The 21,063-nt window shown below is 38.2% G+C and overlaps 2 protein-coding genes across 5 annotated transcripts in view; one reads left to right on the top strand and one right to left on the bottom strand.

The window, feature by feature from the left end:
* ppp1r9bb (protein phosphatase 1, regulatory subunit 9Bb) overlaps positions 1-10,279 on the top strand; it is a 36,663-nt gene extending 26,384 nt beyond the window's left edge. The window contains exons 9-10 of one of the 2 annotated variants that reach the window (XM_017710587.2): positions 2,243-2,333; positions 4,234-10,279. In XM_017710587.2, the coding sequence (XP_017566076.1) occupies positions 2,243-2,333; positions 4,234-4,287 (145 nt within the window). In that variant the 3' untranslated portion in view covers positions 4,288-10,279. Of the gene's footprint in view, positions 1-2,242; positions 2,340-4,233 lie in introns of both variants that reach the window. The other variant, XM_017710586.2, reaches the window with a different exon arrangement.
* A 7,192-nt stretch (positions 10,280-17,471) lies between these two features.
* Positions 17,472-21,063, bottom strand: part of arhgap27 (Rho GTPase activating protein 27) — a 61,583-nt gene continuing 57,991 nt past the window's right edge. For all 3 annotated transcript variants that reach the window (XM_017710588.2, XM_017710590.2, XM_037544422.1), the window contains 5 exons: positions 20,923-21,021; positions 20,714-20,791; positions 20,453-20,584; positions 20,231-20,336; positions 17,472-18,595 (listed from right to left, as the gene is read on the bottom strand). In XM_017710588.2, coding sequence (XP_017566077.1) covers positions 18,421-18,595; positions 20,231-20,336; positions 20,453-20,584; positions 20,714-20,791; positions 20,923-21,021 — 590 coding nt within the window. In that variant the 3' untranslated portion in view covers positions 17,472-18,420. The remainder of the gene's footprint in view (positions 18,596-20,230; positions 20,337-20,452; positions 20,585-20,713; positions 20,792-20,922; positions 21,022-21,063) is intronic.

Below are 21,063 nucleotides of genomic sequence, written 5' to 3'. Positions count from 1 at the left end.
GGAGACTCCGAGTTTACACTAGTCAGATAGTAATCGGATTTCTGTTTCCAACCGGCCACTGAACTCACAGAGGAAGACGGGACGTAAACGTTACGTGAAACTCAAACTTTGTGCTACACCTTGTTTTTTTAAAACATTGCACGACTTTACCTGAAAACGTGAACATACATCATCTAGACGATGAAGAATATTTAAACCCCTCATTTCATCTCATTTGGTTTCAGTGTCGCTCCAGAATCGTTGGTCTCTTGTTCCCGGTACTGCCGTCTGTTTTCGCACATATGCAGACTGAGAAATGTGAAAGAAATCAGAGTAAAAGGCGCTGCGGATATTCTTCCTCCTGTATAGCTGTAGCATTTAAGACGGGGCCGATCATTCGACTAAGAAGCTGGTGAAAAGGAAGCCAACTTCAGCCTCGTTTACCGATGTACATCAGCCTGCTGACAGTTCAGTTTTTTAGGAAGGGAATCAGAAGTACTGAAACCTTCGCAAATGACTAAAAATGACTACACAAATCATGTACTTGAGTTAAGTAGAGACACCCAAGGTAAAATATTACTCCAGTAAAAGTAGCAGTCCTTACTCTAGACCTCCACTTGAGTAAAAGTACTAAAGTATTTCCCTTCAAATGTACTTAAGTATAAAGTAAAAGTACTAAAAGAGTAATTCTGGCTCTGATGTCCTGTTATCATTTTTATAACCAGACTGGCTTCATGAACTCATTTCAGGTGAAAGTCCTCCAGCGTCTCTCTTGGTAAACCAGTCTTTTAATAGAACGTCATTAATTAGTGATGCTGACGTCTATTAAAATGATCATAAGCACAAAACACTGAAGGTAAACAGTTTCCATCAGGGAGAACCGAGTGGCTCTGAAATTACTTTTTACACACAAGCAAAGTTTCAGTTTCAGATTTATTTACAACTTAGTTCCAAGTTTAAGTTTAATAAAAACTGGCTTTAAACTCAGGATCACAGATGAGCTTCTTTACTATGTTGATCTGTAGGCGTCTGTTCATAAACATAAACCAGCCCAAACTAATTTACTATAAAATGAAATGGTGTTTGTAGAAACTCCGAAAAAAGCCGCGTCAGTCTCGACTGCATATGTGGACATATTTCTATATTGTGCTCTATTTACACAAAGTTAGGTTAGTTCATCATTTAGGTCGACATATGCTCCCAAAGTTTTACGCTGCTGCGCTGACGTTGAACTGTGTGCTGCACTGGGTCGGTATGACCAACAGGTCAAAACAAGCTCAGAACAAAGTGACCGCTGTGCCCTGATTGGTGCTCTGGCTTTTTGCTTCTTTCCTTCGGACATGTTGCGTTTTTATACACACAGAAACCAAAAGGAACCACAGATTTCTCATAATGTAGGAGGAAAAAGTCTGACTCTGAAATGTAGTGGAGTGAAAGGAAAAAGTCGCCCAAAATGGAAAAACTTAAGTAAAGTACAGATACAGAAAAGTCTACTTAAGTACAGTAACGAATTACATGTACTGAGTTACTGTCCACCACTGCTAAATCATGGAGTTCAAGAGTTTTCTGAGTGCATTGGCAGCAGATGTCGCCAGTGTGCAGTGTTTCAAACGTTTTGAAGCAATGACTCATTTTTACCAAGTGACTAGTTTAAGTACGCTCTTAAAAAGATTCCACGGTTCTTTAGTAAAGAAAATGGTAAAGAACCATTTAAATGGTTAAAGTGTTCTTTTTATCATGAAAATGTTCTTCAAATTGATTGAAAATGTGCATGAATGGTTTTATATAGAACCTTTTTGAAATGGCACAGTACGTTCTCCATCAAGCTGAAGAGCCATTTCACAAATGCGAAGACCCACTTAAAGCATACAAAGGGTTCTTTGGAAAAAAAAACCCTTGAAGGACTGTCTGCTTATGAGTACACCTTTAGCAAAAAGGGTTCTATATAGTACCAAAAACGTTTTTCTTGACTTGTAGCAAAAGTGGAACCCTTTTCAAAAAGGTTCTATGTAGAGCCATCTACAGCACATTCTTCATGAATCTAAAGAGCCCTTTCACATGGCAAAGAACCCTTAAATCATGCAAAGGGTTCTTTGATTGTTCATAGTTCTATATAGAACCATTAGAACCATTTTCTTGACTAAAGAACCCTTTTTTTGCAGGTTCAAAGTATCAGAAAGGCTGTACTCCAGCAGACTGTCTGAGTGTTGAGTAGTGTTGTGTTGCTCTGTGTGAGACTCAGTGTGTGCCCTGTTGCATGCAGGGAAATTGAGTTTCTGAAGAAGCAGACGGCTCAGCGGAGGACTCTGGAGGAGACGGAAGCATCGCACAAGGAGGAGGCAGAGCAGCTCAAGGTCAAGGTAGAGCATGTGTGCCGGGCGTATGTGTATATCCAACTCAGCTACTTATTCTAAATATAAATAAACACTAAAAAATTTAGATATTTTACAAAACGGGACAAGTTATTCATATTTCAGCATCAAATAAGCAAACAACAAAAAAGAAAATCAAACAAAAGTATTTAAAGTGGCGTTATTACAGCTCCTCTTCTTTTCAGGATACTCACTTTCAATTTTTTCAAAAATATCTGCAGCCACACCAGTCTTAGAAGTTGGTTGAGCATTTTCTGCCACTCACCATTCAAGTAATCCACAGTCAGTGATGTTGAGGTCTGGACAACCATTGCAACCATTGTTGTGGACTTCATTCTATATAAGTGATATAGAGCGATCAGGCATAACATTATGACCACCTGCTTGTTTCTACGATGATTGTCCATTTTATCAGCTCCACTTACTGTAGAGCTGCACTTTGTAGTTCTACAGTTACAGACTGTAGTCCATCTGTTTCTCTGATACTTTGTTAGCCCCTTTTACCCTGTTCTTCAGTGGTCAGGACGCCCATGGACCCTCACAGAGGAGGTAATATTTGGGTGGTGGATCATTCTCAGCATTGTAGTATCACTGACGTGGTGGTGTGTTAGTGTGTGTTGTACTGGAGTGGAGTAATTGTAGAACTACAAAGTGAACCTATACAGTAAGTGGAGCTGATTAAATGGACAGCGAGTGTAGAAACAAGGAGGTGGTCATAATGTTATGCCTGATTGGAGTGTGTGTGTGTGTGTGTGAAAGAACTGTGAAACTAAGCTCTGAAATCCTGAGTATGAATGGGTGGACCCAGCTGTAGGCAGAATAGGTGGCTACATGTAAAAATTGTTGTTTTTTTCTGACATCACAACAACAAAGAACTCAACAGTTTCCATATGTGGACGGGTCAGACCAGGTAGTGAAGGGTAGGTGCTGAAACTTTAACAGTGTTGGCATATTACTTTAAAGCAAGGGAAGTTCCTTAAAATTCCTGGGGGCAGTCATGGGCTTGAGGTTAGGGAACCAGCCCTGTCACCGGATGGTTGCCAGTTCGATCCCCTTGACTGACAGTCCATGACTGAAGTGCCCTTGAGCAAGGCACCTAACCCCCAATTGCTCCCTGGGTGTTGTGGGGGACAGGGTCATCTGGGAATCTCTGCTCTCCAAATTGGTGCCGTGACCCTATCTGGATTTAGCGGTTGATGATGATGATAATGATGATGATGATGATAAAGTCACAGCCTGTTTAATTCTAAAGGAAGAAGAGAATTAGAAAATGGTGATGAAAAAATGATTATGATTGGTTTTTTATTTATTTTTACCCAATTTAGTCATCTCCAATTCCACCCGCTAGTTAGGACTACCCCAATCACATGATGGCATCAACGCTAGGAGGGTGAAGGCTGGTACAGGCTTCCTCCGAGATCTGTGAAGAGAGCCCCTGCTTCTTTTCGAACTGCCGCTCACGCAACGTCACTGGACAGCCGAACACATTTGGAGGAAAGCACCAACCGCCAAATCTGTTGCGTCAGCTAACAGATGCCTGCGCTGACTAGCATCGCGTTGAGTAATGGGGGGAGAAGAAAGGGCCACCCTACCCACCCAGAGAGAGCGAGGCCAATTTTGCTCTCTTGGACTCCCAGCTACGGACGGCTGTAGCATCATCAGAGACATCGCTTAGATGGTTGCGCCACTCGGGAGCCCTATTATGATTGTTATGATTGCTTTTGGTACATCAACCAACACAAAGATCAAAAGTGGACCTCAAGGAAAACAATAAAATACAAGCAAAATGTAGGATATGGGCCTTTAACGCTAAGCGGTCATATGACTGTGTTCAGTATGGTCAAAGCTGCGAAGATCTGACCAAATCCTTCTCTGTTTTTAGGTTACTGATCTGGAGTCGCAGGTAGAGGAGCTGAGGTCATCTGAACCGTTATAAAGACTGATGCTGTTTTGAAATGCTACTGAACTAGAAGAATGCTGGAAGATATGAACAGCGCTGCGACTGAATCCACTTTAATTACGTTTTAACCCTCGGCCTTTCCCCGTCTTGAACATTTACTTTGTGAACACTCCTATGATCAGTGTTAGCTTTTAAAAGTTTTTTGCTTTTCCTGAAACTGATTTTATTACATGCTTGGCTGCAGCTTGGTCACATTTAAAGAACTAGACTGGCGAAAAGATCAAATTGTACACAGTTTCCCACTTACCCCAGATATACTTGATCAGCCGAGCTGCGTTTATAGTTCAAATTTGATTCTTGACCTGGAGCTAGGAGGCTAACGTTTTTAATTAACGCTAAAAGTCAATAGTCACCTAAATGTTTTCTGTAAAAACTCCCAAAACGTCTCTCAACTGAAACTCCACTGAGGTTTTCATTAAGATGTATCAGTGTGATTTAGAGCAGAGGTTCTCAATATTTTCTATATCTCATCTTTTTATGACAAAGTGCCACCACAGGCCCACTCTAGTCACTGCCCCCCCCCAGTATAGGTCAAAGGACCACCAAAGGTGCTTCGCAGCCCAGTTGTGGTCCTTGGCCCAGTGGTTAAGGAACCCTGGTTTAGAGCACGCTCACCAAAAACATTTAACAAAACTTCACCATATAGCTGAATAGCTACAAGCACTCAAAGGAAAATGGCTTTATTAAGGCTGTCTCAGAAGAAATAAAGCAAAAAAGAAATGAATAAAGCATAAACCCGTCTTGGCTGATCTGAGATAAGAGGGAAATCTGTGTTAATTAGACTTTTGCAGAACTATTCCTTTAGAAGATTGAGGACCAGAATAAATACAGACAACAGACTGCGGAACGGATGGCCACATCAAGCATCTTTGACTGTCTTCTTCTGAGATCTTGTTTGTTTGATACAAGCTGGGACCCGTTTAAAGCAAGAATACCCTCATAAAGAGTTCATGAATGGTTTAAAATGTCATGAATGGTTATTAATTAGGTCATAAAGACCTCAAAATCATCAATAAGCAGTTACAACATATAAATAAAAAGGGCAACAGTGGCTTCTTGTTTGCCTAGTAGTGAATCCACTCTCATTTACACTATTGAAGCTCCTATTTTGATGTTTACTGATCTTAATTCGTCTTTTCTATTAGTCAGCATTAAACCCGTCAGCTTCATTTCATAGTCGTATGATTTTACAGCTCTTTTGCCCTTTTTGATTTTGATTCTAATTGGTAATGTGTTGTAACTGCTTATTAGTGATTTTAGCCTAATAACCATTAATGAATGTATTTGAAACCATTCATAAACACTTTTTAAGTGTAGTCTTATTCTAAAGTGGTACCAGCTGGTCCAAATTCCATATCGTTTTGCAGCGTTTCAACGTTTCAACGTTTTAGTGAAATGTATGTTTCTAAAGTAAGATATCCCTCCCAGGCTTCCACATGGCATAGCACAGTGGTGTTTAAAGCGGCACTGCAACATTCAAAGCAGCACAGAGTAGTTATCAGATAATTTATCTACTATTTGTCATGAGATCATTGTCAGAAAATTACAACTAATTTTTAGATATATTTAACTTGTTCGGTGTGGAGCAGTCGTGTGTTCACTAGTGTGTAGGTGGTTTCGCTGCACAGATGGGTCAAAGGTGGAGGTGAAATTTCCCCACTGGGGGACTAATAAGGGTCCATTTATTCACTTCTTGAAACAAGTTATATGATCCGTCAATAGAAAAACACACTTTCAAAAGATACAGGCACTTAAAACAAGTACAAATGTACAGAAACAGGTTAAATAATTGTATAATATTCTTAGAAGTCTTGGCTATATTAACTACATATGAGACATTTTTACTTGCTAAGATATCACATTTGCAGCATACAAATAAAGATATTGCATCAACATTGGAGTTTAAACAGGCGTTCCATGGTGTTTCCTACCAGACCAACGAAATAAATGAAAAATATCCTTTCAGCCCTTTTTACTCTGTTCTTTCAACCAACAAATGCAATAGCATACCATGATAGAACTATGAAAGTCGTGTAATAGCGCTGTCAGCTAATCAGTAGTGTAGTAATTGCGTGTAGCTCAGAGCAAGCAACAAAATATTTGGGTCGTTCTCCATTGGGGTGGAAATTCAGGTGGATAAATTTTTTAAAAATCTGTTTCTTTCATTCCAAAACGAAATAACCTTAATCCGTCCGCTAACATCTCCTATTATCATGTATGCAAAAAGGAGCTTAATTCCAAACATATTTTACAGTCACTGGTGTTTTATGAATATGATGTAACACCAGTGACGGTGACTCCAATGACATTCTGGTTAAAACTGAGGATTCTGTAAACTGGCTGAGACGTTGGCTGATCAGGTGACCTTGTGCCACTATTTAACATCAGTAATAAAATTATATTTATGGCATTATTTTGACAAAATTTGAATAACCCAGCCTTTAAAGCACATAACACCAGTGGCACATAGATTTAAGTGCTGCCAGATAAAGATGATGATTATTAAATTAATGAAATATAGTGAGCGAGTGTGACTCGCCTTCTTATGCCTTGAGATGCTTTCTCTTTGATGAGCCTCGACCCAAAGAAGCAGTTTAATAGCGCTGAAAATACTGTGTTAAAATGTAACATAAGAGTCCTGATAAGAGCTGTGACCAAAATCTGAATGAATTTTTAAAATGCATAATTTTTAAATGTATAACGTTAATGACATAAAAGTAAACACAAATCGGTTTTATACAAATTCCTAAGTCAAACCTCTTAAAATTGTTTTATTTTAAAAACGTTTGAAAATTGAAAAAGTTTTACAGAGGCTGAGCGACAATGAAACAAGATGAGAAAAGAAAGGAAAGAAGAAGGGAAAAGTGTTATTTAATCTTAGGTCAACTGTGTAAATGTACATACCAACTTTTGGAGCTGTGCCTCATATTTTAAACATCTTTTTAAGCCCTGCAGCCTTTGTGACATGGTTTCCCCTCCAAATGGAAAATGATCCATATACTCGAAAGATCTGAGCTTCCGTCATTGGTAATGCTCGATAACTACGCTCCAGGCTCTGTGTTACCGGTATAAAAGGCCACACTGATAACAAAGTAGTGCTTTGGAAGCAGCAGTGCTGTAGAAATGGAAGGCCACAGTTTGAGTTAGATTATGAAAAAGTTTCTAAAAGTTATTTTGCTGTCATGTTCTGTGAGCCAGGGAAGCCTGTGTGAGGTTATTCTAGCTTTATCTTACTTTAGCAGCACAAATTGCACAACCCTGCTGAAAAAAAGACTAAAAAAGATTAAAAGCTTTTGCTTTCTAGAGAGCACTACTTTCCTGTAGGACCTTTAGAACCCATTAGGAAAATGCACCTGGACTCAGAACTCCTGTTAAGAGTCCTTTACACTGTGACATCAACCCAGCAGGAAAACTCAGAACACCATTATTGACTATTGGACACCGCCAGAAACTTTTACTGGGTTCTGTGATTTTTTTTTTCAGCAGGTAAAAAACGCCAAAACTTACCCAGACAGTACCCAAAGGTCTCTCTGCCTTACGGTCTTCTGCACAAGTACATCCGTTCTGACGTTTCTGCTGACAATCTTTCGACAGTGACCCTGTTCTGTGTTCAAAAATACACCACGACACGTGATTTGTACATATTCTTTATAAATATATATTAACATAATATTAACGTTTTGAATGCTAAGCACACGAAAAAAAAGTACTTGTGTGAAAACTCACAAGGCCTTGAAATCATAAATGTAGGAACCGTGTCTTGAAGAAACCGCTAAGAACAAAACGAAATATTTTGCTTTCTGCAATACAGTCATTTAGCGTAGCCATAAATCAGACCATCACCTTGCTTCACCTGAGTGAATCCTGCAGTCCAAGCCTCAGGCAAAAGTTAGCTAATTAGCTAGCTAGCTAAAGTGAGGTACTTCACGTTACTGTTAGGTAAAACCTTGCGAGTGCTAATAAACTTTCAGAGAAGGTTACATAGTTCCACAAACTACATAAATTTGGGCTACAAATGACAAAGTGTAGGTTAGCTAGCTAAGTAGCTAGCATAGTTAGGAGTGTAGCTAACCCTCTTTCTAACCCTAACTGTTTTATTCTCAAGAAGTGCAGCCCTGCACAAACGTCTGCTGCTAAGCTGGTTTATGCTGGTTTATACTGGTCTGGTGCTGTTTTAGCTGGTCACCCAGTGTGGCCATGCTAGTTGACTAGCATAGTAGTATCCAAAACAACAGCATATGCTGGTTTTGCTGGTGACCAGGTCACACTGGTCAATGTTTTTTCTAGCTGGGAGCTCACACGGAAATCTGAAATATGGCAGTATATGAATCAGTATCAGAAGTATATGGCATATATTAGCATATAAGGATTTCCCTTAAATATATGCCAACTTTGCCATTTTGATACCTACATGATACCTACATATATGTACTCAACATATATATGTACATAGTTTGAAAAATCTGTGTGACCCTTTATGATATATGTGGATATATGACCATGTATCAGGAATTAGTAACCATAATCTGAATCTTAGCTGTTTTACCTAACTTTAATGAGAGACACCTCGTAAGCACTATAGCTACATAACCCGCTATCATTTGGCCTAGTTGACTCTTGGTCTGAAGCTGGACACTCCTGGTTTCATGTTCTTCTTAACCCATGTCTTCACTGTATGACCAGGGCAGGATTTCGGTGACTTGGACCTTAAAAACCAACCACTGCCTCTCAGTATTTCGGAGGACAAACCAATCCAGGATCCACACTTGTACTTGGAACACATTTCACTGCTAAAAATGACGGCTCAAGCGAGTGAAATGACCTTAAATCAAGTCAACATATCCCATATTTCTCATTATATGACGGTTGTAAGAGCGTTATAAGATTATTCATCCTTTTCTATACCTTTTTACGTACTTGTTTTCTGGAGACGGCTTTTGTTTAGAGATAATTTTGCTAGGTTCAGCTTGAATTTTACTACATAACTTCAACGTAAAAGTAAAAATGCCTAGTAATACATTAAATTATCGTATTATGTTCTTACAACAATCTTAAAATGAGAAATATTAGGCACTAGTTTTAAAATGACTTGCTAACGTATTATTTTTGCAGTGTTAAAGGCTAATGTGGCTAACACTGAATGAAAATTAGCCAAGGGCGAGTTAGCAAGAGCCGATGTAGCCAGTGGTTACTGGTTAATACTGGTTTTCATTCATTACTAGCAACGTTTAGCAGCTTTCCTGCTAAGATGACTTATTAATATATCATTTTTAGCAGTGTTGAATTCTAACATGGCTAACATTGGATGAAAACTAGCCAGGGGTGAGTTAGCAAGGGCTCTCATTACTTAGTACGCAGTGCTAACTGGCTACTACTAATTTTCATTCATTATTAGCAACGTTTAGCAGGTTTTCTTGTCAGTCGTGCTAGCTGTTTAGAAACCACCTCATTCTTCTCACAGAAAAAGGGAGAGATTTCCACACCTTTACTGTCCTTTCTCCTCACTAGGCTCCTGTTCTCACAACCAGCAAGAGGTTATAGCTACAGAACGAGTCACTGAGAGCCTGAAGACCTGCGCGTACTTCATAATTGGTAGCTTGTAATGAAAAGACGGAAATAAAAAGATTCTCAAATGGTCTGGTGCTGAATGTATGCTAACAAAATGTTTGCGCTCAAAGGTAGTACTAACTCCAATAATGAACGTCGAGAAATCACTATAACTTTACAAATTATGGAACCAGCATAAATATCTGTGAAAATGTCATTTGTGTCGCACACAAAGGAAACAGGACTTTTACATACATGTGAAAAAGTGCTTTAGAGTTTACCCCTTAGTCTCTGAGCAGTGTTTATATGAAGTCCACTAGACATGTAGAATGATTTGTTAATGAGAAACGAGAGCCAGGCTTGTACTGAATTGATGAGTTTTGTTAATGTTCTTTTCTGAAATAAATGATCTACAGGATAAGTGTTGTGTGTTTCTTGCTGGGTTTCTAAATATTATTTTAATTATATATTTTTTTCTTTTTCTCTTCACTTAAAAGGGGATATTTCTTTCAAGACGCACATCTGAGATCACATGTACGCTATAAGCATTATATGGACACAAGTATTGGGACACCTTACATCCCATTCTAGACTATAGGCATTAATATGGAGTTGGTTCCCCTATTTACAGTTATAACAGCGTCCAGTCTTCTGGAAGATTTTGGAGAGTGTCTGTAGGATTTTTTGCCCATTCATCCAGAAGAGCATTTGTAAGGTCAGTGACTAGTGTTGGACGAGAGGGCCTGGCTCGCAGTCTCTGTTCTAGTTCATCCCAAGGGTGTTTGATGGTGTTGAGGTCAGGACTCTCAGGGCCAGTCAAGTTCTTCCACACCAAACTCACCCAGCTATGACTTTATGGACCTTGCTTTGTGCACTGGGGCTCAGTCATGCTGGAACAGAAAAGGTTCTTCCTCAAATGGTTCCCTTAAAGATGGACACATACAATTGTCCAAAATGTCTTGGTCTGCTGAGGCATTATGATTTCCCTTCACTGGAACTAAGGGTTCTAGGACAACCCAGGAAAAACAGCCCCATATCATTATCCCTCCTCCACCAAACATTACAGTTGGCACAATGAAGTTAGGCAGGTGATGGCCTAGAATTCGCCACACCTAGACTCCATCAGCCTGACAGATAAGTGTGATTTGTCACTCCACAGAAAATTTCCACTACTCCAGAGTCCAGGCGGTGTGCTTTACACCACTCCATCCAACACTTGGCATTTACTTTGTGACATTCTTACATTCTACTTTGTGAAGCTCCTAATGCACGGTTCTTTGCTGATGTTGCTTTCAGATGCGATCAGAGCCTCTTTAATAAGTGATTCCACAAAGGCACTGTGTGCCTCAATGCTTGCCTGCCTCACTCCGAATTTGCGTGGTCTACTTTGTGACCAAGCTGTTTTGCTCCTAAGTGCTTTCATTTCACAATAATAGCACTTACAGTTGACAGGGGCAGATCTAGCAAGACAGAAATTCTGACTTGTAGCAGAGGTGCTGTCCTATGACAGTGCCACGTTTAAAGTCACTGAGCTCATCAGTGCAACCCTCTCCTGCCAGTGTTTATTTATTGAGACTGCAAGGCTATGTGCTTAATTTTATCCAATGGATGTGCTGAAATACCTCAACTCAATAATAAGGAGGGGTGTCCCACTACAGTTGTCCATGTAGCGTACATACGCATACATACAAAACTTGGTAAAGCCTCCACTGGCAGGAATAACAGCACTAAATCACTTTATGTAGTGGTTAACATGGTTGGCACACACTTGAGGGATCTTAGACCTCTCTTCCATGCTGAATTTTTCCAGTTCCTTGATATTCCGGGGTCTTCATGTGTGGGTTGCACACTTCAATACACAACGCAGTTTTTAAAATTGTGTTAGACTGAAAAGGCCATTGAAAAACTGATTTTCTGTTCTTGTGACCATTTCTGTGTTGATTTTGATGTGTGATTGGGGTCACTGTCTTGCTGAGTGGTACATCCACAGCCAAGTTTCAACCTTCTGGTAAAGACAGATAGATTTTGGGCAAAAGTTATTTAAGTCCAGGTGTTTAGTGGAAGTCATCATGCTATAAACTGAAGAGCTCCTGCACCAGTAGCAGCAAAACAGCTATGATCACCAAAACATCAAAGATCCACCATCTATCATTTTTATGTTTCTCTAAACATTTCTGAAAATAATTGACAAAGACTTCACCCACTCTTTATCTTCCCTAGACGGTTTATTCATTGAAAGGCTCCAATGTAATAGTTCATATATTATCTATCAATTTCTGTTTGTGACTATTGAGAACGGCCTTAAAGCTGTTCCCGGCAGGTCTATAAAACTCCTATCTGAACCTGGCAGCAGAAGCATCCCACATCCATAAAACATCTGCTGATACACCTAATCTATAAAAACCTGGCCGTGATTCACTTAATATCAGTACATCTGAAATCAGAATTCGGCCTCCACCATCATTGATGGCCAAACACACCTAAGATCATAATCTTAAGAAACCTACAGATAAAACTGTAAGTTTAAGGTGCAGCAGTCACACCGTTTCTCAAGAAACCTGCTCTTGACTCCAGTGATGAAGCTGCAAGTGAAACAATAAATAAGTTACGTTAAACACTAACCAGATTTATGTTCTTGAAACAATGTTGCAAGGAAATTTGTGGCAATAACTAAAAACAACTGAACTATTACACTATACATTAACCGTTAAATGCGCTTGAGTATAAATACACACATAATTTTCAGCTTTTTTGTGTATGTATGATGCATTTTCCTCCAAATTAATCTGGAAGTTTTTTAATATGTCAAACTGCTGCAAACTGTCAAAGAAAGCATGCTCTTAAAACATTTTTTAAGAAGCATAAGTGTCTGCACAATTTTGAAGGACAGCGAAGACCCTGAAAACATCAATGAGCTTCAAACGATTCCAGTGATTTCTCTGTCTTAAAGGGAAAAAAACATGGTTGTTTTAGGTGAAAGTTTGTAGAACAGCATTGGTTAGGGTGTACCACAGGGCCCTGTTCTAAGTCCACTGTTATTTGTATACCTTTGTGTTACTATTGGTTCATCAAAGCATCAAAGTTTTATATTATACCTTATACCTTATCAGCAAAATTAAGTTAAGAATCTTCCGTAGATTGATAGAGATACAAATCCTGATAAGACCATTTTCCATTGTGCATTTCAACATTTTAACATTTTTGTTTCCAACCAAAACCTCACAATGAAATAAGAGTATTACTACAGAACAAGCACCATTACATTATTTCTATAATAGAAGCATGTGTCTATAAAAAATATTAACTAAAAATTACAGACACTTATATTTCCAGAAATAATTAGGCCTTCCCTGAAGCCTTAGAGTATTCCTGTTATCTTTATTTAGGCTAGAACTTGGGTCAAAGACTGAATTGCTATTAGTTCTTAAGTAGTACTTTGGTAAGAATAAATTACATTTATTGGTGTTCATTTTCTTTATTTTTGTATTTATTTTTGTATTCACCTTCCAACTCTTGGAATTGGATACAATATTGGGAGACCTAAGGAAACAAAAAACATCTCTACTGAGATAAAAACGATATTTCAGCAAAAACCAATAGGGTTAGGGTTATATTAAATAACCCATTTTCAGTGCCTTCACTCTGTAAACCCCCCACACATTTATGTATGTGTATATTTTTTGTATATTGTGTATTTCTCTATATTTTGTGTATATTTAATATTTTAAATTATTTTTTATATTTTACTTTTACTTATTTACTTTCTGTAGAGTGATAACCTGAGCCTCACCACAAGCAAATAAACTTGAAACTTAAAACTATTACACATGTGGTGTTGGGCTGAATCCGCAGGGAGTAAAAGTTTGGAGGTCCTACATGGCCTGCTGTTAATGTGTGTGTATATGTGTGTGTGTGTGAGACTGTGGACAACATTGACATGCTGCTGACTGGCTACAGCTGCTAAAGAAGAACCCTATGCTGGACATATGTGATGTGTTAAACATCTGGTATTTTTGCATATATTCTCCTGACTGTATTTATTTGTAAAAACTATAATGTGGTGGGTCCATCAAACGCATCAAGACCACAGAAGGGTTAAAGGGAATTTTGTACAAACCTTGGTTTGAAAACAGTGGAACAGCATTTGAAACATTAATAAAAACAGAAAGCAGTTATTAGTAAATTCTATTCAACCTGCATTAAAATCAGTATAAAAACGCAATCTTTAATTTTTTGCCCACTTTTTTGGTAAATATACACTCTTTTTAAATGTGATGCCTGCAGTAAAGTCTAAATCAATGAGTCTTTTTTAAGAATGTTATTATTATGAGATATTAAGTCAAACGGTTTACCAAATAAATCATTATGTCAAAATTTCAAGAAAATTTTTCATTATTTTCAGATACTAAGTCAATATTTCATTGTCATTTCAAGGTATTAATAAGAAATTATATTGAGATTCTAAGTCAATATTTAAAAATTCTAAGCCAGTATTTAAAAACATAAAGGCAGTTATTTTGTTCAATAAAATGGTCATTATTTTTAAATACTAAGCCACTAGAATCTTTAACAAGTCAATAACCCAGAAAATGTCATTATTTCAAGATATTAAGAGAATTTGAGAAAATAAGTAGTTATTATTATTGTTAAAGTCACTGTTATTATTGTGAGTCAAATTTTATGTCATTACTAAAAGATACTAACTCAAAGTTTAAAGATATTAAGCCAATATTTTGAGATATTAAGCCATTATTGTGATTATTTATTTTATGTATATATACATATATATTTATATATGTGTCTGTGTATAATTTTTTCTCAAGCCAATATTTTATTCAAGCGTCAAATATTTCAAGTCAATAAGCCATTATTTCAAGAAATTAAAGCAATATTATGAAAAAAAGTGTAACTTTATTTTTGACTGTTTCCAGAAACAGCAGCAGAAAGAAAAACATGCAACTTTTCTCGTCTTCTGTACAAAACAGTGCACAGCATAACAGCATCCATAATGTTCTCATATTTAGTTTGTTACAATCCAGAGATCAGCTCAAAGTTAAATAAAGCTCAGCAGTGACAGACGGCTTGTAAAATAGTTAAGTTTATTAAAAGCTTGTTTATTCTGGGTAATTTACAGCATAAATATGCCTTTTCCTATGTACACCTTCAAACCACTCACAATTACGTGTATGAATGTGCCTTATTTTCATAAAATATTAATGCTTTACAATTTTTTACAGCTATGCTCTTCATTTCATTCAGGATTAATCTTTGTCTATGTGCAAATACATTTTACAGAGGGAGGTTCTATCCAGGTACTAGCAAATCTAAACCAGCATGCCTCTAAAGACCCTGTACAAGTAAACTATTGCTGCCCATTCACTGTTAAGTTGTAGTATATCATGTGTTCTTCTACATGACAGTATTAAAGAAAGAGACGACAAAAAAACTGCCCTAAAATTAATATTCACAATATTTGATCTACACTCATGTGTCTCTAAGACTGCATTTATAATGGAATAGAGCTTCACAGCTAAAACCACTGCATTGGAACGAAGGCTGTGAAACTTCCAGCTGAGGACGTGACGTCTCCCTATTAAGGCTAAATACAGCAGACAATCGGCCTTGTTGCAACACCATATCAGTGCACTTAAAAACAATGAGCTTGTCCTAATAAGTACCTTAAGAAGATGAGCCTACGGGATGGAAAGTGGTCAGATCGCCTGCTGTTTGCGCTCAAAGTGTTGTTTAATGAACTGGACATGCTGCACATTACAGGTTATAAAACAACCTGCTGCATCGCCTCATATTCGGTTTTATTCGACACTACTGCAACGTAAAAATGATTTAAAGAATAAAATTTTGGCAAAACCTGATTTACACCGTTTTCCACTTACGTGCTACTTTATTTTAGCGTTGGATCTACGAAGCTAATGTTGCTAACGATAGAAGTCAATAGTCACCCAAATGTTTTCGGTAAATAAATCTCCAAAATCTCTCTCAGCTCACTCAAACCGAATCCGGCTCTTCATTAACATGGGCTAGACTTTGGTTTAGGATGCAGTGTGACTTCGTGTGAGCTGTAAAAATAAACAAAACTTCACCATCTAGCTGAATTTTACACATTCCAGAAGAATCTGTTAAAAAAAAACAGGGTTTTTTAACCACTTGGCCCCTCTGATGGTCCTCAGGCCAATGCTGAGGGATAGACAGTGGTCCGTAGTTGGCTGGTGATAGCAGTTGGTCAAAAAGACTGAGTGGAAAAAATAACTGAAGTAACAATATAGAAATATAAAGTGCAACAATGGCGAATAAAGGCAGCTTCATCTAGCTTTTCCCTCCTGTTTTAATTGTTCACTTGCTAGTAAATGGCATAAAGCAAAGAATGTGTTGCAGAAACTTTTTGCTTAACAATTTCAGGAATAACACAAGCAGGAATTACGTCAGCCTATTTTGTTGATTATTTTATGTTCCATGATAAACGTCGCATATTGTGCTACCAAGATATTGCTGTGTTGAAAATTTCCCAAAAATAAAGCAAAAGGGTTATTTTGCTGGTCCACTGTAGGTATTTTGTAGACGCTCGGTCTTAAATACTCAACTAAATATTTATTAAATGCAACTGAAGTTGAAGTTGAGTGTGACAGACTGCGTTAAGTGTAGCCCCGACCTTAAACTTCAAGCCTAAACCCACACCTACTCCTAAACCCAACCCTTACACTAACAGTGTCAACAATCAACTGTCACCAGAAAGCCTGTTAATAATTGAAACATCTGTAGATCATCTATAGACGAGCATCAAATTAAAATTCGAGCAAAACCTTTTTTCTGGTTTCCTTTGGGTTTTAATGCTTTCTAGTGATAAATAACAAGACCTTGAGGTGGAAATGGTGGAGAACCCCTGTCCTAAACCACATCAACAAGTCTGCATGTCCTTAATGAAGACCTTTATGTGGTTCGAGCAGCTTGTTCTGGAGATATATTTACAACTGTGGTAAACTGAGGCCTTCAGTTTGGGCCATAAATGTCAAAACTCTATTACCCTTATTATCACCCTTATAGGATTCTAGTTAGTGCTAAGCTAATGCTGCTGCACACTAACGTCGGTTCTAGGCTACATGGATATTTGAGCTTGCTTGTATCACTTTTACAGTGACTCTTTCAGTGAAGAATCCCGACCCTGAGCTGGTAACTGTTTTCCATTCCTAACAACTAACCGAAACCTGCTTAGGCTACAGCTTGTATTCAGTCAGTGACGCATCTAGAACTCCCAGAAGTTCTAAAGCGACATTTTTCACACAAAATTGTTCCCATTTTAACTCAAAGTGTGACTGATTTCTCTGTCAATTCTCCATTAACTCTATTTATGTTGGTAGTTAATCTAACATTCAGTCCAGCTCCTAAAGCCCTAACCAATGGGAGAGCTTGCTTGGCTGTATCTGTCTGTATCTATAATCCTGATTGGACAATTTTCAAGAATTTAACCTTTTTGTTTCCAACTGAAACTTCTATCACTACAACTTGCAGAGTTGTAAACCAGAACAAGAGTCTTTTGTAAAAAAAAAAAAAAAAAAAAAAAAAAAAATATATATATATATATATATATATATATTCCATAGAAAAGATTTGGGTGACTATTGACTTCTAGTCAAGTCTTCTTTTAGCAACATTTGCCTTGTAGCGCCAGCACTAAGCAAAATTTGGACACAAAGCATGTCTTGGCTGATTCTTCTGGGGTAATATGTTCAGATGGCACATGAGATCCACACCACACATCCTGTGAAGCGGCGCCAGCACCGACTTATGAATTTTGTAGTTTAGTTTCTATCTTTACTGTAATATGGCTTAGCAAAAGATTACATTGCTATTGTATTGCATTGTGCTTTTCAGGTCAAAAACGTATTGTTTCACAAAAGTTCACAAAAAGATTTCTCATCTGCCATTAAAACTTTCCTTATGGAGAAATGAACGGTGATTAAAAAGGCTTTGCACACAACCAGCAGATGGCACACTTCTGCACTTTCCTTCCCCATATTTATGAACTAGACTCAAACTGCTGGGCAAAAAAGAGCGGACCATATCTGACAACAGCCTGAGTATCAGTAACAGAAACATCAACTACATCTTCCAGTTGACTATTTATATTAATATTCTATCTTCTATTTACATCTCTCCGCATCCTCTTCTAATGTTTCATATCTAATGATGAGAGCTAGATTTTTATCGAAGCAAAGTTCTTCTGCCAGCATCTCACAGCCAATATCCAAGCCATCTTCAGTGAGAGGCATTGTGCTTTCTTAACATGGATAAAGGAATACTTTACCCATAAAATGCTAACGTAGCTAACAGCAAATGAAAGCCTGCAAGAGGCAAGTTAGCAAGATAGCGTTTGCATAGTGCTAACTCGGCTGTACTAGCTTCCACTCTTCATTAGCGACATTAGCATATCTGGTAAGCTTGTCTAAGACTAGCAGGAAAAGATCAGTTTAAACCTGGAGAAGATATCACTTGCTTTTCGAGTCATTTGACACGACCGTGGATCTTTTGACCTACAGATTCAGGCGTTCACATGTGGAAGATGGTCTCAAATTCATTGAGGATGAACTCAATGATCTGGTTCTGGAAGACCATGTACATGGTTATGTTCGGCGACTCCACTTCAGGCTTGAGCAACGTTGGGCCGAAGACGATGGCCACGTTCTGAACGGTCATCCTGTTCTCTTCTCCATGCTCGATGACTCTGAGAGAGAGAGAGAGAGAGAGAGAGAGAGACAGAGAGAGACTGAGAGAGGCTTTCAGGCAGAATTTGAACAAAGTGTGAATTAGGGATGTGCCAGTATTCAGTGTTCATTGTGATGCTCGCTCTACCATTTAAGAGTTACACCAGAGCCGGTTTATGAAGAGCCTGGCCTCTTCCTATTTCCACCGTTATATCAAAAATAGGACTGCAAAACAGCAGAGGGCGCCTGCGAGTGAGCTATCAATGAATGGGAGGAAATGGAGCTAAACGGCTAAAACGAGAACATAAAATAATTTCTAATCATTTGTCCAGAAGTTTCCTTTAGTTTTCTAAAGTAGAAGGGTGTATTTCACTAAAAAAGTAAACTGACCTGTATGTTTCCTTTTTTTCTACAGCAAACGGGTTTTGGGAAGCAGGACACTACTTTACTGCTAGTGAGCTCTGACTGGTTGGTCAGATGTCATGGACGTTCATGAGGCGCTGTTTTAAACTCCTAGAATTCGAGTTTAAAAGCTCTTAAAAATATAACAGTAGTGTTAGTGTTTTATGCTGTTCTGTGTTCAAGAATGTATTGTATTCTTTTACATTAAAATGTTAAAATATTTATAAACTATGATTTTGCTCAATTGCTCCATATTAATCCATTCATTTTGGACTCAGTAGCACCCTCTAGTGTTTGATAAACCCAGATGAATGGGTTATCCATTCATATCCATCCAAAATGAATGGGTTAATATGGAGCAATCGCGAACAGAAGACATTACAGAGTAGTGTTTTCATCAGCATTTAACGTGATACTGGTTATCTTCTCTGTTAGCTCACGAACTCATCTGAAGATGCAGCCTCTGCTGTTTTGGAATAATACATGTTTCACTTATTGATGTATATATGTACCGACCATGAAAGCATTAATATTGATTGTTTTTTCTTTCTTTTTTTATGTATGAAAACACCGTGCTTCGCTCTACAATGTGGAACTCTAGTCTGGGTTTTACCAATAGTCAAATTTTACAAATGAAAGAAACAGGTGGGATTTAACGCACTGAAATCTTCACATCAAGTTCAATGTGCTCTTTTATTAAACCCACAGGAAACACAGGAAGAAGAGCAGGATACCTTAGGTAACATTTACCCTTGTGTGACTCAAAGACGCAGACAATGGTTAACAGCCCATTCTGTTAAATGGCCCAAATCGTGGAAAAATAAGTGTCCCTTACATTTTGGAAATGAAAGAGTGATGCACACTAACAGAAATGTACCAACCAATCACGGACTTCGGAAAAGTTATTTATCTGAAGTAGAAGTTAATGAAGTTAACTATCTGAAGTCTTGCAGATTGTAGGTCGAACTACACGTTACAGGAAGGCAGATTTTCAGAACCAGGTTTGGTGAGCACTGTCCAATTATTACTGAGTAATACTGAGCAACTTAAAATGTTTTAAGCGATGAAAAACTCTAGATTTATAAAAAATTTGAACCAACTCGACTTTTTCTAAAACTCCTTGTCATCCCAGCTATAGTATGGACTGAAAATCCGCTATCTTTAGTTCTCTCTTTAATATACTCATCAACATGGTCCCTGGTCAGGAAAAAGGTTTTGGGGATGGTGGTAGTGGTGACTGGGGGAACACATACTTCCTTAAATGGCTGAACAGCGCTTCCATAGTGTCCTGATTGGGTGGCGGTAAAGACTTCACCAGATCACTCATATAGGACACTCTACTGTGGTAGTCTGGGATTTCTACAGGAAACGAGAAGAGCACAAAAACATCAATACTTCATGAACTTTACAATGAGGCACACCCAGTCTCCAATTCCCCTTTCATTATGAGACAGAGAGAAGACACAGGTTCTTACTGATGCCTTGCACAAATCTGTTGAAGTGACTGTAAGGAAACAGAGGCTCCTGCAGTTCTCTGAAGAACAGCTTCAGCGCTCCTGTGATGACGTGAATGTCCCAGTTTCCCTCCTCCAGGTTTAGATCCTCCGCTAATGTACATATTGTGACAAAACATTAGAAAACAACACATTATGCGACTTCAGTCAAAATACATAAATATAAATAATGACTAGTAATAATAATCGCATAGAATTAGTATTAACAGAACTAAAGCGCACCATGATCAGCCTTGAAGCGCAGTTTCTGAATAACAGCCAAGTTCCCACTGACTCTGTAGATTCCATCGATCCCCAAACCTGCAAGATAACGTTGGAAGAAATTAAGCGACATCGATTTTATTCCATTTAAATGGCATAGGACTTAGGGGTCCAAGCACCAGACGCAGACAATGTCTTTTTTTCCCCTACTGGCCGTATTGGAGCTATACCTCTTTTCTCAACCGTCCGGATGCACTTCTCCACAAAACTGGGTACTGTCGTTTTCTCCTGGGCGCACAGATTGTGGAGGTGACAGCCAAACACGTTTTCTGCGTCCGACAAAGTCATCAGTTAGTATACAGACACAACAT

Source organism: Pygocentrus nattereri, chromosome 13 (assembly GCF_015220715.1).
Source record: "Pygocentrus nattereri isolate fPygNat1 chromosome 13, fPygNat1.pri, whole genome shotgun sequence".
Classification (NCBI taxonomy): domain Eukaryota; kingdom Metazoa; phylum Chordata; class Actinopteri; order Characiformes; family Serrasalmidae; genus Pygocentrus; species Pygocentrus nattereri.
The sequence above is the reverse complement of the archived record's forward strand: the minus strand, read 5'-3'. Positions and strand labels throughout refer to the sequence as shown.